This window comes from Chiloscyllium punctatum, chromosome 1 (assembly GCF_047496795.1).
Source record: "Chiloscyllium punctatum isolate Juve2018m chromosome 1, sChiPun1.3, whole genome shotgun sequence".
NCBI classification, from domain to species: domain Eukaryota; kingdom Metazoa; phylum Chordata; class Chondrichthyes; order Orectolobiformes; family Hemiscylliidae; genus Chiloscyllium; species Chiloscyllium punctatum.
Window position 1 is genome coordinate 95,794,799 of NC_092739.1, and position 19,395 is coordinate 95,814,193.

Sequence of the window (19,395 nt, forward strand, 5' to 3'; positions counted from 1 at the left end):
TTAATGGTCATTCCTAATTAACCTTGAGAAAATGGTAGAGAGTTGCCTTCCTGAACAGCTACAGTCTCTGTGATGTACATACACCATCAATCCAGCATCACTAAAGGAACAGTGAGATATTTCCAAGTCAGAATGGTACAGAGCTGTGAGGGAAATTTGAAGGTTGTGGTGTTCCTAGGTAATTGCTGCATGTAATAGAAGTTGCAGTGTATATGAAGGTACTGTTGAAAGAACCTTGTGAGTTGTTGCAGCACATGTGCAGATGGGTGCACACTGCCGATACTGTATGTCAATGCTGGACTGAATAGATGGTTAAGGTGTAGTTGGGTGGCAAGTGGACTGCTTTGTCCTAGATGGCTTTGAGCTTCTTAAGTGTTTCAGTAATGTGAGCAAGTGGAAAATATTCTATCACACTCCTGATTTTACACTTGTAGATAGGTGATAGGCTTTGGAGCGGTTAGGAAGTGGGTTGCAAAATTGCTGCAACATTCCCACCTATGACCTGCCCTCCTTCTTTGAATTCCTTCAGAGGAGGTGTACTTCACAGAGCCCATCACTAATTGTCCTTGAGAAGATAGTGGTGGTAAGCTGCCTTCTTGACCCACTGCAGTCCACTGGTGCAGCTACACCAAGCGGGTTATTGCATATTATTATTTCGTTTTGGAGCCATTAGTAATAAAGCTCCCCTCTCTCCCATTCAAAAAGCTTGGAATTGGTTCTCCTTCATTTTTGATTTGGTTATCTAAATTTAATTGAAGTGTGGTAGCTACCTGCTAAAAAAGTTAATAAAATTAAAAAGGTACATTTGGTGTGACTCACCAAGAGGAGGGCGGTGATTCCTCCTTACCGGCCATAACAGCGGTCTGAGCTAACTTCTCTGAAGGTCGTTCCTTCTTGTTATCCAGACATTCTCCTCTCCTACAACAGAATCTCGAGCGATTCTCACAATGTTATACTGAGCTGATTGACTCTGCACAAAAAGCGCAGTGTAGTGACAAAAAGTCATGTGACGGGAGAGACCATCATGGTAACCTCAAATGGTGTGGGAACTGTTTTAAAGTACTTCACAATGTATAAAGCTTGAGGTCTTGAAAAGCATTAATATTTGTATTTGTTCATGGAATGGGCCAGCATTTATTGCCCATTCTTAATTGCCCCTGAGAAGGTGGTGGTGAGCTATCTTCTTGAACAGTGACTCTGTCACTACACTGCAGCCAAAATGCTGATGACGCTACAAAATCACTCCTATCTGGAAACTAATCAGCAGACTGACTGCTGTTCTGTGCAGTGGGGAGCCTGTCCTATTTCCACACAACCCTGGGAAAGTTCCTGGTGCCAGGAATGCAGCAATAAGTTGTCCCGACACAACTCTCCCATGTTACCCTGGACCCCCGACCATTACCACCAAACCCTCCATAATGGGGCCGTGAAAATTCAACCCGTTAGCTTTGCTGTCAGACCTGCTAATTATTTCCAATATTTTCTAATCATGCCTTCTTTCTGAAGTAATATTAAAATACACAAACATACCTGTATCAATGCTGATATTTGAAGACTTGAGGATTGTTTCTCCATTAAAACAGTTGACATTGATAGTGTAAAGAGTTCCAGTCTTACGATCTGTTAGCTTCAAACTTCCATTTCTAAACATACAATAGACATTAAATATATCAACATGATTTTGAGCAGCTGTAAAACACTATAAGCAATAGATGTTAAGGTGGAACATGAAGGACCACAATATGGTGTTCAGCAACTTCTCATGTGAAGATAAAAACATCAGTATACCTCAACAACTTATTTATATTTCAGGTAGTTTATTTCACTTCAAAAGTGCTAATAAATCCTGTTTCCCTCTGGAACATTAGAGCAAAACATGAACTGGTGTCCAGCATCCACAAATCCCGACAAATATTTCCTGCAATTAAACAAGGGGACAAAGATATCATTTAATGATATATCGATAGTTGATAGCACCATTTATGTATGCATTTGTTGACAGAGGAGTTTTAATTTGCAGAGAACTTTCCACTCTTCTTCAAAAAGTGTAAGGAAATCATTGAGGCCTTACAGACAGGGTTTCAGTTTAATACCTCATAGACTCACGGCAACTCGACGGGTTGGACCGAAGGGTCTGTTTCCATGCTGTACATCTCTATGACTCTATGACTCTAGAGCATGCCCAGTGGTTTCAGGTGCCTAATGCTCACTACTCTGAAACGTCTAAGGCACATCAAAGCAATCAATTAATATCAATTGTGATTAGAAACATGGGGGTGATTTGGTGGTGAGAAAAAAAATGCAGAGAATTGCAAATCTCTGGATAAAAGAAAACGTAAAAGTCATCATAGTCCCTTGGAGAGAATTGAAATATACTGAGTTTAACCTGAAGCTCACTAGGCCTCAGGTAAAGGGTAAAGATGAGAAGGTGGGATACTCTTGGTGATGTTAGCCAGTACAGTATGGTGTCACTCGGTGTCACAAACCAGCCGCAAAGTCACCTGAATCAACCGAGCACGCCCAACCCCTGCCCGAATGTCAACTCAAAAGTAAGAAGACATTATTTCCTGCCAATTAAATCCTCTTTGTGATGCTGCAGAAGGCTCACATCCAGTCATCTACCAATGAGCAGCAGTTCCATGATTTGATTATGATAACTCATGAGTGATCTGACATTTTTGATTTGATTAGATTTTGATTTATTATTGCCACATGTACCGAAGTACAGTGAAATGTGGTGTTTTGGGCAGTACAGGCAGATCACATGAAACAAAGACCATTGGGTGATAAAACAGATCAAGCAATACAAAGTTACGTCTGCAAACAAGGTGCACAAAAACAAGATCAACATTACATTTTAAATTTGAGAGATTCATTCAGAAGTCTAACAACAGCAGGGAAACGGCTGTTCTTGAACGTGTTGGTACCCGTGTTTAAGCTTTTGTATCTTCTGCCTGATGGAAGAGGTTGGAAGAGATTATAACTGGGGTAGGAGGGGTCTTTGATCATGTTGGCTGGTTTTCCGCAGGAACAAGACATTTAGATGGAGTCAGTGGATGGGAGGTTGGCTTGCACTTTGGACTGGGCTGTGCTCACAACTCTCTGTAATTTCTTACAGACCTAGGCAGAGCAGTTTCCGAGCCAAACTATGATGCACCCAGATAGAATACTTTCCATTTTCGTATAGAATAGCAGTGTGACTTTTATCTTCCACTTTCTCTTTCAAAAGAAACAAAAAGGTCACTGAAAATCAAAAGAATTGTGAGAAACAGTGATCTTGACTCTTGAACCAGGGAATTTTTTCTCCTTGGCTATCTTTTCCGACCATAATATTTATATTATGTTGTCTATGTGTTTTCAGTCTTACTCCTGAATGACTGTGTACATGCTTCTTGTTTTAAAGGATTACGCCTTTAGTTGCATATCAGTGAAGAGCAATTCAATTTTCTTTGGCTATTTGTTAAAGAATAAGTTTATTTAGAATAATGAATTATTTTCTTGTTAATGACAAAAAGCTGATATAAATTACTTTTGGCTTGAATAGCTGTCAGTCTCATTAATTGTTCATCTTGGTGGTTTAACTGAGTCGTTACATAACTGTAAAGGTTGTGGAACAATGAGTCTCAATTGTTGGCACATTGTTCCTAATTGAGTCGTGGCAACATGCTGACATCTTGGAATGAGTCTGTCAATTACTTTAGCATCCAGCAGTAAATATTCCCCATGAAAACAGTGATGTCTACTAACTGAATGAAAGCCACAAATCCAAGCAATGTCTGTTTTGGAGACTCTGCTCATAAACCCGAAACAGTTCAGTTATTTGAGTGTTGGTGAAAAATGGAACATGCTGTTGGAGCTTTTCACCTTACACACATCAGCACAGATACAAGAATGTCACATTTCAAAGCAAGCAACAGGAGAAAAGGATGTTAATTGGTTGGCAAGTCCATTCTGATCGGCTGGCATTTGACCAAGGGAAATGCACCAGAAAACTATTGTCCCCTTAAGTTTTTGTTTAATTCAAAAACGTTGCATAGTCTGCCTCCATTTCCTTTTTCTGAATCCTTTCAAGTTTCACAACATCCTTTCCTGTCGCAGGAAGACCAGAATTGAACGCAGTATTCCAAAAGTAGCCTAACCGATGTCGTAAACAGCTGCAACATGACCTCCCAACTCCTGTACTCAATGCACTGACCAATAAAGGCAACTATACGAATTACCTTCTTTACTACCTGTCTACCTGCATCTCCACTTTCAAGGAACTATGAACCTACACTCCAAGGTCTCTTTGTTCAGCAATATCCCCCAGGGCCCTGCCATTATGTGTATAATTCCTGCCCTGACTTTTTTTCTTTTTCCCTTCCCTCTAAGAAATGCTACCTGCCACTTGTCTGCCCATTCTGCTTGAGAGTATGGTGCTGGTAAAGCTTTCCCAGCACCACACTTTCCACTCTGATCTACAGTCCTCACTTTCTCCCTGCCCATTCTGCTTATCTAACTACGTTAATTTGAAAAATGTGTTGCTGGAAAAGCGCAGCAGGTCAGGCAGCATCCAAGGAGCAGGAGAATTGACGTTTCTGGCATAAGCCCTTCGTCGATTCTCCTGCTCCTTGTTTGCTGCCTGACCTGCTGCGCTTTTCCAGCAACACATTTTTCAGCTCTGATCTCCAGCATCTGCAGTCCTCACTTTCTCCTACGTTAATTTGAAGGCAATTTTTACCATCTTCATGGTTTGCCCCTCCTCCAAGTCGGGACCCATCAGCAAGTTTGAAATTTTACTTTGTATTTCAAGATCCTGATCGGTTGCATTTAGCAAGACCGTGTTTCCTAGCACTGATCTTGAGGAACACCACCGTCTATCATCCTTCAGTCTATCATGACTCTCAGTTTTCCATTCTTAAACCAATTTTTTAGTCCAATTGTAAACTGACCTTCCTATTGTATAAGCCTCAGTTTTATTTACCAAATTTTTAGGTTGCACCTTATTGAATACTATATTCACTGTATTACCTTCATCAATGTCACTGTTCATTCATCAGAAAATTGAATTAATCAAGACAATCTCCCCTTTAACACTCCATACTGGTCTCTTCAATTAACTCAATACTCTATCATCTCTTGATTTAATTTCCCAGATTAATTCCAAAAACATACCCACCAACAATGTTCAACTAACTGGTCTGTATTGTTAGGACCATCCTTGGACTCTTTCTTGGTTAATGGTGTCACATTTGCTGTTCAGTTCTCTGGGACATCCCCCATATCTAGGGAAATCTGAAATGTTAAGGTCAGTCCTTCCACCCTCTCCACTCCCACTTCCTTTAACAATCTGGGATGCAATCTTCCAAACCAGGTGACCTATCTACCCTAAGCATAGCTAGTCTTTCCAGTACCTTCACCCATTCAAGTATACTATCAAGAGATGTGGGCATCACTGGCAAGGCTGGCATGTATTGCCCAGGCATTACTGCCCTTGAAGTAAATGGCTTGCTGGACCAATTCGGAGGGCAGTCAAGGGTCAATCACATTGCTATGAATCTGGAATCACATGTATGCCAGAGCAGGTAATGATGGCAGTTTCTTTCCCTAATGGGCATTAAAGACCAAATGGATTTTTATGATAATCAGCAGTAGCTTCATGGTCCCCATTACTGAGACTAGTTCACGTTGCAGACTTGTACTAACTACATTTTTAAATCTCACTAGTTGCCTTGGTGGGATTCAAACTTGTGTCTCCACAGCATTCACCTGGCCCTCCTCATTACTTGTTCAATGACATTACCACAACCTACAGTGCCACCATGATCGCTGCTTCTACTGATAATTTGCTGGATTTCTCTTTCTAAGTAAATACTAGTGCAACTGACTTAGTAGGTATTCTAGCCTTACCCAGCATTTCTAACCATCCATCATCCTTTTTGTCACCAGTAGGACCCACTCCACGTTTTTCTACACCATTATGATTTAAATGCTAGGCAATTCTTTGGAATTCTCCTGTTTGTTGACTTCAAATGCCTTCCCTGTTCTTAACAGCAAACCCATCTCCCATATTCTTTTCCCTTCCTCATTCTTGTATCCTTGATTAAACAACCTGCCCTTACCATTTTAAAGCCACATTTCCATTATTGTCCCATACCATATTGCCACATGGCCACCTGTGCTTTTAGCCCAACAACTTCATTCACCACAACCTGTGAGTTTACATCCATCCATTACATTCCTGGTTTTGCATTTCTCGTAGTCCTCCTTTGTCTGCTCTTATTTAATGTGTTACTATTTCCTTTTCTAGTACTGACTAAACCTCTCACTTGGTGTACCATATTCCTCTTTGCTACTTCTATTTGCTGGTGACCTCGCTCCTGCTAATTTAGTTTGAAACCTCCTCAACCACAATTGTGAAGGTCCCTTCATCACTGAGCCCATTTCTATTGGGGTGCAGCCCTTGTGAATAATGCCGTCTGTTCCATGATTGGTCCCAGTGCCCTGAGAATCTGAAGCCTCTCTGCTGCACCATGTTTCAAGGCATCTATTGATCCTATTTATTTTCCTATTTCTACTCTAGGCAGCATGTGACACTAGAATTAATGCAGAGATTACTACTCTCAAAGGCTTACCTTTTAACTTCCTCCCGAGCTCCTGAAAATCTCAACAACCTCTCTTGGTCATTGGCAATATGTGCATCATTTAAAAGGGACCTAAGGGGCAACTTTTTCACATAGAGGGTATGGAATGAGCCTCAAAAGGAAGTGGTGGAGGCTGGTACAATTACAACATTTAAAAGGCATCTGGATGGGTATATGTATTGGAAGAGTTTAGTGGGATATGGGCTAACTGCTGGCAAATGGGACTAGATCAGTTTAGGATATCTGGTCAGCATGGGCGTGTTGGACTGAAGGGTCTGTTTCGGTGCTGTACCTCTCTATGACTCTGTGACTCTGTGACAATTTGTATCTCACTCTCTCCTCCCCAAAGAAAACTCTGCATCCTCTCCTTACACCAGGAAGGTCACATATCATACAGGGCTCAAAATTGCAAGTGCAGAAATGTCCATCTGTCTTTCTATAATAACTGCATTCTTATGTTTTACTGTTTACCTTTTGCACAATCCATGGTCCATTGGTTCCAGTGGTTTGGGCTGCACTCCTTCAAGGCACAATCACTGCAAGCAGATCCTAATACTGAGTGGCTGCTTCAACATGACACATGCCTCAACTAACTGCATCCCTACCCTTCTGGATCATCTCCCAACTAATATCTGGACCCCTCACTGCCTGGAACAAATTACCCAGGAAACACTCATCCTCCCTGATGCTTCAGCTTCCCCTCAAGTCCAAAGATCCTGAGCTTGGAGTTGGAGCAGCTAGAGATAGTCACCAAGCCCATGTAGTGTGTCCTGACATTCCCACATGGCACAGGGATGCCATGTCTCAGATGCCCATCCATAATGTACTTGATTGTTACACTTTCATAGATTCTTTCATATCAGTCTAGTTAATGTTGGCCCTGTCCACAGTCATATTTCACACTGAAATAGTCTTTTTACATTCAAGAGACTCAACATTTTAAGGACCGTGTCTTGTCTATGTTAAATCTTTGTTTATTCCATTCTGTGAACCCCTTGTTATGAATCACAATTCCTGCCTTATATTCATCTTGGTTTCTATGTTGTAAGTCCATATGAACAACTTTGAGTGCAATCTGCTTGAACATTTCCAATTTTGTTCATTGCTTCTTCTCTCAGTCTCTGTTGTTCTTTCTGATGGAGTGGTGCCAGTTGATAGCAACGGCTAAAGCAGATGATATAGAGCAAATCCAAATGTTGAACAAGAGCTTTGAAAGTCTGAACATCCACACCTCTGGATCTAGTAGTTGATTCTTTATAATATGGACCAAATGGTCTCTTTCTGTACCTTAATGTCTCTAAGTTTAAAGTTATTTTGTGTAAGATGTCCTGGTTAATTTAACATCCACAGAAATTTTAACAGGTTTCCATAAACACTAATTATTCTCTGTCTTGCAAGCCTGTGACTGGAACTTTGTCCTTCTCAGTGGGGTCAAAGCTTGATGCAGAATCCTTAATTGATTGTCTCTGACTTGCCCCATCTGAAAATGAATCAATGAATTTCTCATGCCCTTCAGCCAGCAGCAGTAGAGAGAGCAACACTGCCATCTAGTGATCTTCAAATTCAATTCAAGAAAGGAAAATACTCATTTTGAGGGCTTGTTATTTAAACTGAAGTTTAAAAAAAAGATTTTAGAAACAATATTTTGGAAGAATTCGCATTGTAAGGTATAATAACTGGACCATACATGAATTATTTTATGAACTCTGAATGCCTCAGAAAGGCTATCAATAATACTTGCTTTGTTTAGGGAAGTTTGGCATGGAGCAATGATTGGGTGTTCAGATTATGACAGAGAGTCTGAGAGACAAACCTATTTTTATTGGAGAACAGAAGATGGAGAGGAGAAATGGGGGCTGATTTGTATCTTAAGTCTTAACCCAAATTGAAACAGATAGCAATAGTACAAGGTTCATCAGGACCCAAATCTGATGAAACCTTGCAAGTGGCCTACCTAGTGTAAGCAATTAACAAGCCTCACATTAAGCATTCAGTATTTGCACCTTAAACAGACAGGAGCCTTATTTAAATATTTAAATCAAGTTCTAACATTTATTATTAGATGCCCCAATGCAAATTTAGTTAAAAATAATCAATGTGTACTCAGATTTTTCCCGTTTCCTCATTTCCCCTCCCCCCACCTTGTCTCAGTCCCAACCCTCGAACTCAGCACCACCTTCCTAACCTGCAATCTTTTTCCTGACCTCCCCACCCCCACCCCCACTCCGGCCTATCACCCTCACCTTAGCCTCCTTCCACCTATCGCATTTCCAACACCCCTCCAAGTCCCTCCTCCCTACCTTTTATCTTAGCCTGCTTGGCACACTCTCCTCATTCCTGAAGAAGGGCTCATGCCCAAAACGTCAATTCTCCTGCTCCTTAGATGCTGCCTGACCTGCTGCGCTTTTCCAGCAACACATTTTCAGCTCTGACATAAACCCAACCTAATGATCATGCTATGATGCAGTCTAGCCAGCAGTCCTTAATAAGGGGACAAAGAATTCTCGCAATTCTGTGGGGCCATCCATGGAAAACAAAAAGTGGCACCACAGGTAGATAGGGTGTTAAAGGCAGCATTTGGCACGCTTGCCTCCATTGTTCAGACCCTGCTCCTCGGATGCTGCCTGACCTGCTGTGCTTTTCCAGCACCACTCTTATCTTGACACTGAATATAGGAGCTGGATCATCGTGTTTTGGGTGTACAGGAAGTTGGTGAGGTTCTTTTGGAGTACAATGTACAGTTCTGGTTGCCTGGCTGTAGAAAGGATAGCATTAAATTGGAAAAGGTGCAGAAAAGATTTACCAGGATGTTGCCCCGACTGGAGGGTTTGAGATATAAGGAGAGGTTGAGACTTTTTTCCTTGGAGCATCAAAGGCTGGGGGAGTGATCCTATAGAATCAGACTCAAAGTGTTAACTCTGTTTCCCTCACCATAGATCCACTCTGTCTTTGTTTCAGATTTCTAGCATCCACAGAATTTTATTTTCGTAAGAGTTTCAAAATTCCAGAAGAGTGTACCCAGGCAAAATTTGCAGAAAGACAAAAACAGAATGTTGAGAGGCACAGATGGTCTATATACGAACAAGTTATCTGACTTGAGCTGAAAGTCCCGAACTACAAAATTAAGTTTAAAAGTAAACAGATTTATTATTTACAGGTTTAAAATTAAAATCTTATCTGAACTCTGAGATTGAAGAAATAGCTTTCATCCAACCATTTTCCATGGAAAATAGATGCAAGCACATTCTGAAGGTTACAAGACAAAGAACTTGTTCCTTATGTTAAATTAAATTGTTTTTTTTTCAATTGAACACAAAATTGAAAAACTTATGTCTTTAATTTGGGTCTTAAAAGATCGAATGAGGAAATTAATGTTCTCCAAACCTAAATGAAATACAGGAATTTATCACGAGATTAAAACCTAAATGGAAATGATTGTGAAAATTCTAATGCATCATCTCACTTTTGAAGGTTCAAGGACAAGAGAAGAGCAGCAATTGCCTCAATGCTTTGAATTAATTATACAAAATGGAAACCCTGCCTCAGGTGCCTCTATAATTTCAGTTTCATTTGATTGCACCTCAAGTGGTGAAGAGACATCAGAGTTAAAAACCAAATCTCAACATGGTTTCAAACCAATCTCAAAAGTATACTAACTCAAAATACGTATTTCAATAAATATGAAGTAATCCTTTATCTCGTTAAAGGTTACTCAAGTTATTCTTTATATGGATCATTGCCATTTGCCTCATTGAAGACACAGACAGCTACAGACCAATTCGAAAATAGTTTTAGGCAAATGGAATTATGAAATATTGAGAAACACATTACTTCAGTGTCAAGCAGCAATCATGTGTTAAATACAGCCATGTTTGATAGATTTAATGCAGTTTTTTGATAAATAATTTGATGGATAAAAGTGAATGCAGAATGTGTATTACATTTTCCAAAATACGGTGACTCACAAGAGGCTTGTTATAAAAATTCAGGAACTGGATAAAAGATGAATCGCATTAGCATGGATACAAACTGTTTAATGGAAAGGAGACTAATTTGCAGTTAATGAGTGCTGCTTTGTGAAGGAAAGCGTTCTGCTTGGCACACCCAGCAGTCAATGCTGGAGCCACTTTTATTCGCATATGGATGACTTGGGCTTGGATTCAGGGAACATGATCATGACATCTGCTAACTGGGTAAGGGGAGGTGGTTTGGCGAGAGGAGATGGTTTGGCAAATATTGGCCAGTCTATTAAATACTACAGGAAGACACAGGTTAATGTAATGGATAGACAGATAACATACTATTTAAAAGTGGATAAATGTGTAATACATTTAAGGAGAGAGAAAACCAGGATAAGTAGTGTACATTGAACAGAACTAATCAAAGGGTGTGGATAAACTGCATTACCTAAGGTTTGAAGTATATATTTAGAACATAGAACAAAGAATAGTACAGTACAGTACTTCAGCCCTCAATGTTGTGCTGACCCTTTATCTTTCTGTAAGATCAAACTAATCTACATATCCTACACTTTACAATCATCCATGTGCCTATCCAAGCGTTACTTAAATGTCCCTAATCTATCTGACTCTACTATCACTGCTGGCAGTGCATTCCACAGGGTAAAAACAATGACTGCAGATGCTGGAAACCAGATTCTGGATTAGTGGTGCTGGAAGAGCACAGCAGTTCAGGCAGCATCCAAGGAGCTTTGAAATCGACGTTTCGGGCAAAAGCCCTTCATCAGGAATAAAGGCAGTGAGCCTGAAGCGTGGAGAGATAAGCTAGAGGAGGGTGGGGGTGGGGAGAAAGTAGCATAGAGTACAATGGGTGAGTGGGGGAGGGGATGAAGGTGATAGGTCAAGGAGGAGAAGGTGGAGTGGATAGGTGGAAAAGAAGATAGGCAGGTAGGACAAGTCCGGGCAAGTCAAGGGGACAGTTACTGAGCTGGAAATTTAGAACTAGGGTGAGGTGGGGGAAGGGGAAATGAGGAAGCTGTTGAAGTCCACATTGATGCCCTGGGGTTGAAGTGTTCCGAGGCGGAAGATGAGGCATTCTTCCTCCAGGCGTCTGGTGGTGAGGGAGCGGCGGTGAAGGAGGCCCACGACCTCCATGTCCTCGGCAGAGTGGGAGGGGGAGTTGAAATGTTGGGCCATGGGGCGGTTTGGTTGATTGGTGCGGGTGTCCCGGAGATGTTCCATAAAGCGCTCTGCTAGGAGGCGCCCAGTCTCCCCAATGTAGAGGAGACCGCATCGGGAGCAACGGATACAATAAATGATATTAGTGGATGTGCAAGTAAAACTTTGATGGATGTGGAAGGCTCCTTTAGGGCCTTGGATAGAGGTGAGGGAGGAGGTGTGGGCACAGGTTTTACAGCTCCTGTGGTGGCAGGGGAAAGTGCCAGGATTGGAGGGTGGGTTGTTTGGGGGCGTGGACCTGACCAGGTAGTCGTGGAGGGAATGGTCTTTGCGGAAGGCGGAAAGGGGTGGGGAGGGAAATATATCCCTGGTAGTGGGGTCTGTTTGGAGGTGGCGGAAATGTCGGTGGATGATTTGGTGCATTCCACATACCCACCACTCTCTACCTACCTCTAACATCTCCCCTAATTTCCTTTAATCACCTTAAAATTATGCCCCCTTGTGATACACATTTCTGCCATGGGAAAAAATCTCTGGCTATCCATTCTACCTATGCCTCTCATCATCTTGTACACCTCTAACAAGACACCCGTTGTCCTTCTTCACTCCAATGAGAAAATTTCTAGCTCCTTCAACCTTTCTTCATTAGACATGCCCTCCAGTTCAGGCAGCATCCTGGTAAATCTCCTCTGCACCCTCTCTAAAGCTTCCACAGCCTTCCTATAATGAGGTGACCAGAACTGAACACAATATTTTAAGTGTGGTCGAACTAGGGCTTTATACAGCTGCAGCATAACCTTGTGGCTCCGAAACTCAATCCCCCTGCTAATGAAAGCCTACACACCGTACACCTTCTTAACAACCCTATCAACTTGGGTGTCAACTTTGAGGGATCTGTGGACGTAGACCCAAAGATCCCTCTGTTCCTCCAACTGCCAAGAATCCTGCCTTTAATCCTGTAATCTGCATTAATTCGACCTTCCAAATAGATCAGTTCACACTCTTCCAGATTGAACTCCATCTGCCACTTCTCAGGCAAGGTGTACATCCTGTCAATGTCCTGTTGCAAACTACAACACTCCTCCACACTATCCACAACTCCATCAACCTTTCTGAGATTGGCAAACTTACTAACCCACCTTTCCACTTCCTCATCTAAGTCATTTATAAAAATCGAATGTATTTTGTCACATCCTCAAAGAATTCAATAAGGCTTGTGAGGCATGACCTGTCCCATACAAAGCCATATATTTCTCTAAGTACATAACAGTACATTCAGAAAAAGGCCCTTCAAGTCTGTGACACCTCTTTAAAATAGTAATCCAAATAATATGAAACTGCATTTTCCAAATTACTCCTGCAACTTTTTCAGCTGCAAGTATTTATCCAATTCCCTTTGAAGGCTATCATTGAATGTGTCCACCACCCTATTAGATTATGCATCTCAAATCTTAACCATTGCCCACATATTAAGGTCTTTCCTCATATTTCCCCTGTTCTTTTGACAGTCCCATTTAATCTGCACTCTCTGGCTATCAACCCTCAGCCACTGAAAACAGTTTCATTTATTTCCTTTATCTAAACTACACAGGACTTTAAATGCTCCGATTGAACCACTTTTATTGCTCTGTTGAGCAGAATCTCAGTTTCTCTGGAATGTTCATGTAACTGTGATCCCTTATCCTTGTCGTTGCTAAAATCTAGTCCCCAGAATTGAACGGCATAGTCCATCTGGGGCTGAAAATGTGCTTCGATAGGTTTGACGTTAATTTCCCTGTTTATAAACAGCACTGTTTATAAAAACCAGTATCCTAAATGCTGCATTAACTGGCTTGTTATCCTGTCCTGCAGCAATCACAAATTAGTGCACAGATACTCCTAGACCCATGGGGAGAACATTGGTAGTGTCCCTACCTCTGGGCCAAAAGGTCGAGGTTCAAGTCCTATCTCAGGTGGTGTTGGGTACGGAGGCATATTATGAGATGTCAAACAAGTTAATTAAAATATTACACTCCTAGACCTCTCTCTCTCTTCTCATATCCCTTTAAAATTGTACCAAGTAGTTTACATAGTCTGTTTTCATTCTTCCTCCACCTCACATATCTCTGTATTCAAATTGTATTTGTCATGTATCTGGCCATTTCATCAGACCTGAAGTCCTCTTGGCGACAACAATAATTTTACTTACTGTTTACTTCCATGTTTTGTGATGTTTGAAATTTCAAAATTTTGCCTTGTACCCTTGTCCAAGTCATTAAAATAGTATTACAACAGCAGTGGTCCTAAATACTGAACCTTTCGGGAATTCCACTATGAACTGCCCTCACAACTGTTCACCTCTAACCTGTCTTACTATTTCTCAGCCAATATTATATATTCTACTCCAGACCCTTTTATCTCACGAGCTTTTATTTCACTGGCAAGCCTAACATGTGGTCATTTATCCAACGGCCTTTGGAAGTTGCAAAAATTGACCTTCAGTCACCATCGAAGTATGTAAGAAATGGAAGTAGGAGCATTCAACAAGATCTTCAACCTCAATTCCATATGATGCCCTGATTAAATTTGCTCTTTGCAAAAAACCTCAATCAAATTATTCAAACAGAATTTGCCCTTATCAACTCTGAGCTGCTTCAATCTTTATTTTTTTTGTCCATAGTTGACTAAGTGGTGACTAATGTTTTCCCAGATTATTGTTGCCAAAATGTTTTCCTATCCATATTAAAGTGGCAGGCCTATGATTGCAACAGTTATCATTCCTGTCTTTATTGATCTAAGGTGCAATGCTTTGCAATTTTCCAGTCCTTTTACATCATTCTGTATCAAAGGAGTTTAAAGATTGCACCAGCATCTCCACAATTTGTACACATACTCCCCTCAGCAACCTAGGATGCACTCTCCTGCATCACCAGGGCAGGGCGCTGGAAATCATTCCAGATGAAGGACTCCTGTCTGAAACTTCGATCTTCCTGCTCCTCAGATGCTGCATGACCTGCTTTCCAGCACCACACTCTCTCGACTACTGGAAGTCATGTGTCTCTATTGTCATGGGCCATCACAAAAGTTTAGAAATGTTAAATAATGTTAACATAAAGATCAATGGCACCACCAGACCTCAGGATTTGATGCAGCATTCCTTTTATTTCCCAAGTTTTTCCATTCGCTGATCCTTTCCAACAGGATTTTCACAGGAGGCACAGAGCAACTGGTTCAGAAATTATATTTCTCTGACATAAAGGCAACAACTTACAACCAGTATGAGAATATAAACTGATTTTCTTCAGATTTTATATATTCTACTGTGGAAAGAAAGAGAGAGACCTTCTGCCCTTGCGGGAAGCCAAAGGCTTCTTCCAATATCATTCACACCCATAAGCTGGTCAGCTACCCAGAAGCCACAGAATTGTCATCAGACTGATAGCCTTTGGCATCAATAACTGGTCACAATGCCACAAACCAATCAGCAACTTGCTGCTGGCCAAATCTCACATTGTACACAAAGCCCCAGAGCCAGCTCATCTACTCTTACACTTTTCCCCACTTTTTGCAAAGCAACAATATAAACATGACACACAATGAGTTTCAATGCCTCACTTTTTAAAAGTATGGCAATTCTTTCCTCAATCCTGTTGTAACACATTCTGGACAGAATTAGGAAATCAATCAAAAATAAAGTAAAATAAAATAGTACATTCTTCACAGTTTCATCTCATCCAAATTGGATAAAACCCATCTACAACCTATCCATTACATATCCATAGGTTCCACAAGCTTCTCAATATACCCACTCTTTATTTTTTTCTGCATTTCTAGAAGATCTATTGATGCCATTTTATAGTAGCTGCCAATCTACAAATACTCTGGAGGGTCACAGTTATTGGGCAGGACTTCAAGCTTGAGTCAGTAATGTTCCTGACTTGACAAACCTGCTGAGGTATAAGCAACCCTGCTTTTCATAATGAGGAGATGAAGATAGGACCAAATCTCCCTGGAAGCAGAGTGGTAGCTGTGGTGTCATACAATCATAAAGTCATAGAATCATTCTGCACAGAAACAGATCTTCGGTCCAACATATCCATGCTGACCACATTCCCAAAACTGAATAGTCACACTTAGAACATAGAACATAGAACAATACAACGCAGAACAGGCCCTTCAGCCCTCGATGTTGTGTCAACCTGTAAACTATTCTCAGCTCATCCCCCTACACTATCCCAAAATCATCCATGTGCTTTTCTAAGGATTGTTTAAATCTCCCTAATGTGGCTGAGTTGACTACATTAGCAGATAGGACATTCCACACTCTTACCACTGTCTGCGTAAAGAACCTGCCTCTGATGTCTGTCTTAAATCTATCACCCCTCAATTTGTAGTTATGCCCCCTCATACATGCTGATGTCATCATCCTAAGAAAAAGACTTTCACTGTCTACCCTATCTAATCCTCTCATCATCTTGTATGTCTCTATCAAATCCCCTCTTAGCCTACTTCTTGCCAATGAGAACAGGTTCAAGTCTCTCAGCCTTTCTGCATAAGACCTTCCCTCCAGACCAGGCAACATCCTGGTAAATCTCCTCTGCACCTTTTCCAATGCTTCCACATCCTTCCTGAAATATGGGGACAAGAAATGTACACAATATTCCAAGTGTGGCTGCACCAGCACTTTGTATAGTTGCAGCATGACCTTGCAGCTCTGGAATTCAATCCCTCTACCAATGAAACCTAACACACCGTATGCCTTCTTAACAGCACTATCCACCTGGGTGGCAACTTTCAGGGATCTATGTACATGGACTCCAAGATCTTGGAGGCATGGCATTCATCCACAGATTCAATCAATAAGCACATCGACCTGGACCCAATATACCGACCACTGCAGTGGACAGCTGGAACTGAAAACCGGAAGCAGCAGATTCAAATCACTACAAATGCCGGAGGAAAGATCACAGAAGCGCTTCACAGGAGGGTCCCAAGCACTGAGGATGTCACCTAGACAGGGGATGAAACGTCTGCAACACAAATTCCCAGCTCAGCGGACAGAACCACAACAACGAGCACCCGAGCTACAAATCTTCTCACAAACTTTGATCATCCTTTTATTCCTCATATACCTATAGAAAGCTTAAGGGTTCTCCTTTATTCTATTTTCTAAAGACTGTCCGTGTCCTCTCTTTGCTCTTCTTAACTCTCTCTTTAAATCCTTCCTAGCTGATCTGTAACTTTCCATCGCCTCATCTGAACCATCTTGTCTCATCGACACATTAGCCTCCTTCTTCTACATAACAAGAGATGCAATATCTGTAGTAAACCACGGTTCCCTTACCTTATCACTTCCTCCCTGCCTGACAGGGATATACCCGTCAAGGACATGCAATATCTGTTCCTTAAGCCAGCTCCACATTTCCATTGTCTGCATCCCCTGCATTTTGCTAACTCATTCAATGCATCCCAATTCTTGCCTAATTGCTTTATAAGTCGATAACTCTTGCCCCGTCGATAACTCTTGACCTGTGGCATGTACCTATCCCTTTCCATCGCTCAAATAAACGTAACTGAAGTATGGTCACTCTCTCCAAAGTGCTCACCTACAACTAGATCAAACACCTGGCCTGGTTCATTACCAAGCACCAGATCCAGTGTGGCCTCCCCTCTTGTCGGCCCTTCAACATACTGTGTCAGGAAGCCCTCCTGTACACATTGGACAAAAACTGATCCATCTGACATACTAGAGTTATAGCATTTCCAGTCAATGTTGGGGAAGTTAAAGTCCCCTATAATGACCACCCCGTCCCTTTCACTCCTACCCAGAATCATTTTGCCAATCCTCTCTTCCACCTCCCTGGAACTTTGCAGAGGCTTAGAAAAACCTCCAAGCAGCGTGACCTCTCCTCTCCTGTTTCTAACCTCAGTTGACGAGTCCTCATCAACTGTTCTTACACCTTGACTAACAAGGCCACACCTCCCCCTCTTTTACCGCCTTGCCTATTCTTAATGAAAGATCTAAACCTTGGAACCTGCAACATCCATTCCTCACCCGGCTCTATCCATGTCTCCAAAATGGCCACAACATCAAAGTCCCAGGTACCTATCCATGCTGCAAGCTCACCTACCTTATTTTGGATACTTCTGGCGTTGAAGTAGACACACTCAAACCAGTTCGCTGTCTGCCAGCACATTCCTGTGACCCTGAAATCCTGTCCCTGTCCTTCCTACTCTCATCCTCCTGTGCACTGCAGCTGCACCTCCGGTTCCCATCCCCCTGCTGAGCTAGTTTAAACCCACCCGAATAGCACCAGACCAGCAAATTTCCCACCCAGGATATTAGTACCCCTCTGGTTCAAGTGAAGATCGTCCTGTTTGTACAAGTCCCACCTTCCCCAGAATGAGACCCAATTATCGATGAACCTGAAACCCTCCCTCCTGCACCATCCTTGCAGTCACATGTTCAGCTGAAATCTCTCCTTATTCCTTGCTTTGCCATCACGTGGCACAGGTAACAAACCAGAGATAACAACTCTGTTTGTTCTAGCTCTCAGCTTCCACCGTAGCTCCCTGAAATCCTGCCTTATATCCCTATCTCTCTTTCTACCTATGTCATTGGTACCTACATGGATAACGACTAGAGGCTGGTCACCCTCTCCCTTCAGGACCCCAAAGATACGATCCGAGACATCACGGACCCTGGCACCTGGGATGCAACACACCAACTGTGAGTCTCGTTCATTCCCTACAAGCCTTCCATCTGAGCCTCTAACTATTGAGTCCCCAATGACTAACACTCTCCTCCTTTCCCTCCTTCCCTTCTGTGCAACAGGGACAGACTCTGTGCCAGAGACTTGGGCCCCACTGCATACCCCTGGTAAGTCGTACCCCTCAACAGTATCCAAAACGATATACATGTTTTTCAGGAGAATTACCACAGGGGATCCCTCCACTGACGGTTTTTTTCCCCCTTCGAACAGTCACCCAGCTTTCTTCATGCCTATGAATAACTACTTCCCTGTAACTCTTATCTATCACGGCCTCTGCCTCCCAAATGATCCGAAGTTCATCCAGCTCCCGCTCCAGTTCCCAAACACGGTCTTGGAGGAGCGAGAGTTGGGTGCACTTCCTGCAGATGTACTTGGATGGGACACTAATGGCGTCCCTCACCTCAAACATCATGCAGGAGGAAAATTTCTCTCCCTGCACTGCCATCACTGCTAGTCTCTTTATCACAAAGTAAAAAAGAAGAGACACTTACCTGATTATGTCCTTGGTCTTTAAGGTTAGAGGAGATGGTTGGGTGGGAGGCCCTACAAAGGTAGGGTCTTGGGTTGAGAAAACACTGACTTATGTAGCTGCATTTAGCCAATATCCATCTAAACCTTTCCTATCCATGCACCTATCCAGATGTCTTTTAAATGTTGTACGGTATCTGCCTCTACCACTTCCTCTGGCATACCTGCACCATCCTCTGTGTAAGAAAATTACTGCTCAGGTCCTTTTTAAATCTTTCACCTCTCACCTTAAGTCTCTGCCCTCTAGTTTTGGACTCCCCCAGCCTGTGGAAAATACCTTGGCTATTCCCTTTATCTATGCCCCCCATGATTTTATAAGCCTCTGCAAGGTCATCCCTCAGCCTCCTACATTCC

The 19,395-nt window shown here is 42.1% G+C and overlaps 1 protein-coding gene across 2 annotated transcripts in view; it reads right to left on the reverse strand.

The window, feature by feature from the left end:
- Positions 1-19,395, reverse strand: part of LOC140477394 (uncharacterized) — a 165,720-nt gene that overhangs the window by 113,738 nt on the left and 32,587 nt on the right. For both annotated transcript variants that reach the window (XM_072571224.1, XM_072571215.1), the window contains exon 3: positions 1,531-1,643. In XM_072571224.1, the coding sequence (XP_072427325.1) occupies positions 1,531-1,643 (113 nt within the window). The remainder of the gene's footprint in view (positions 1-1,530; positions 1,644-19,395) is intronic.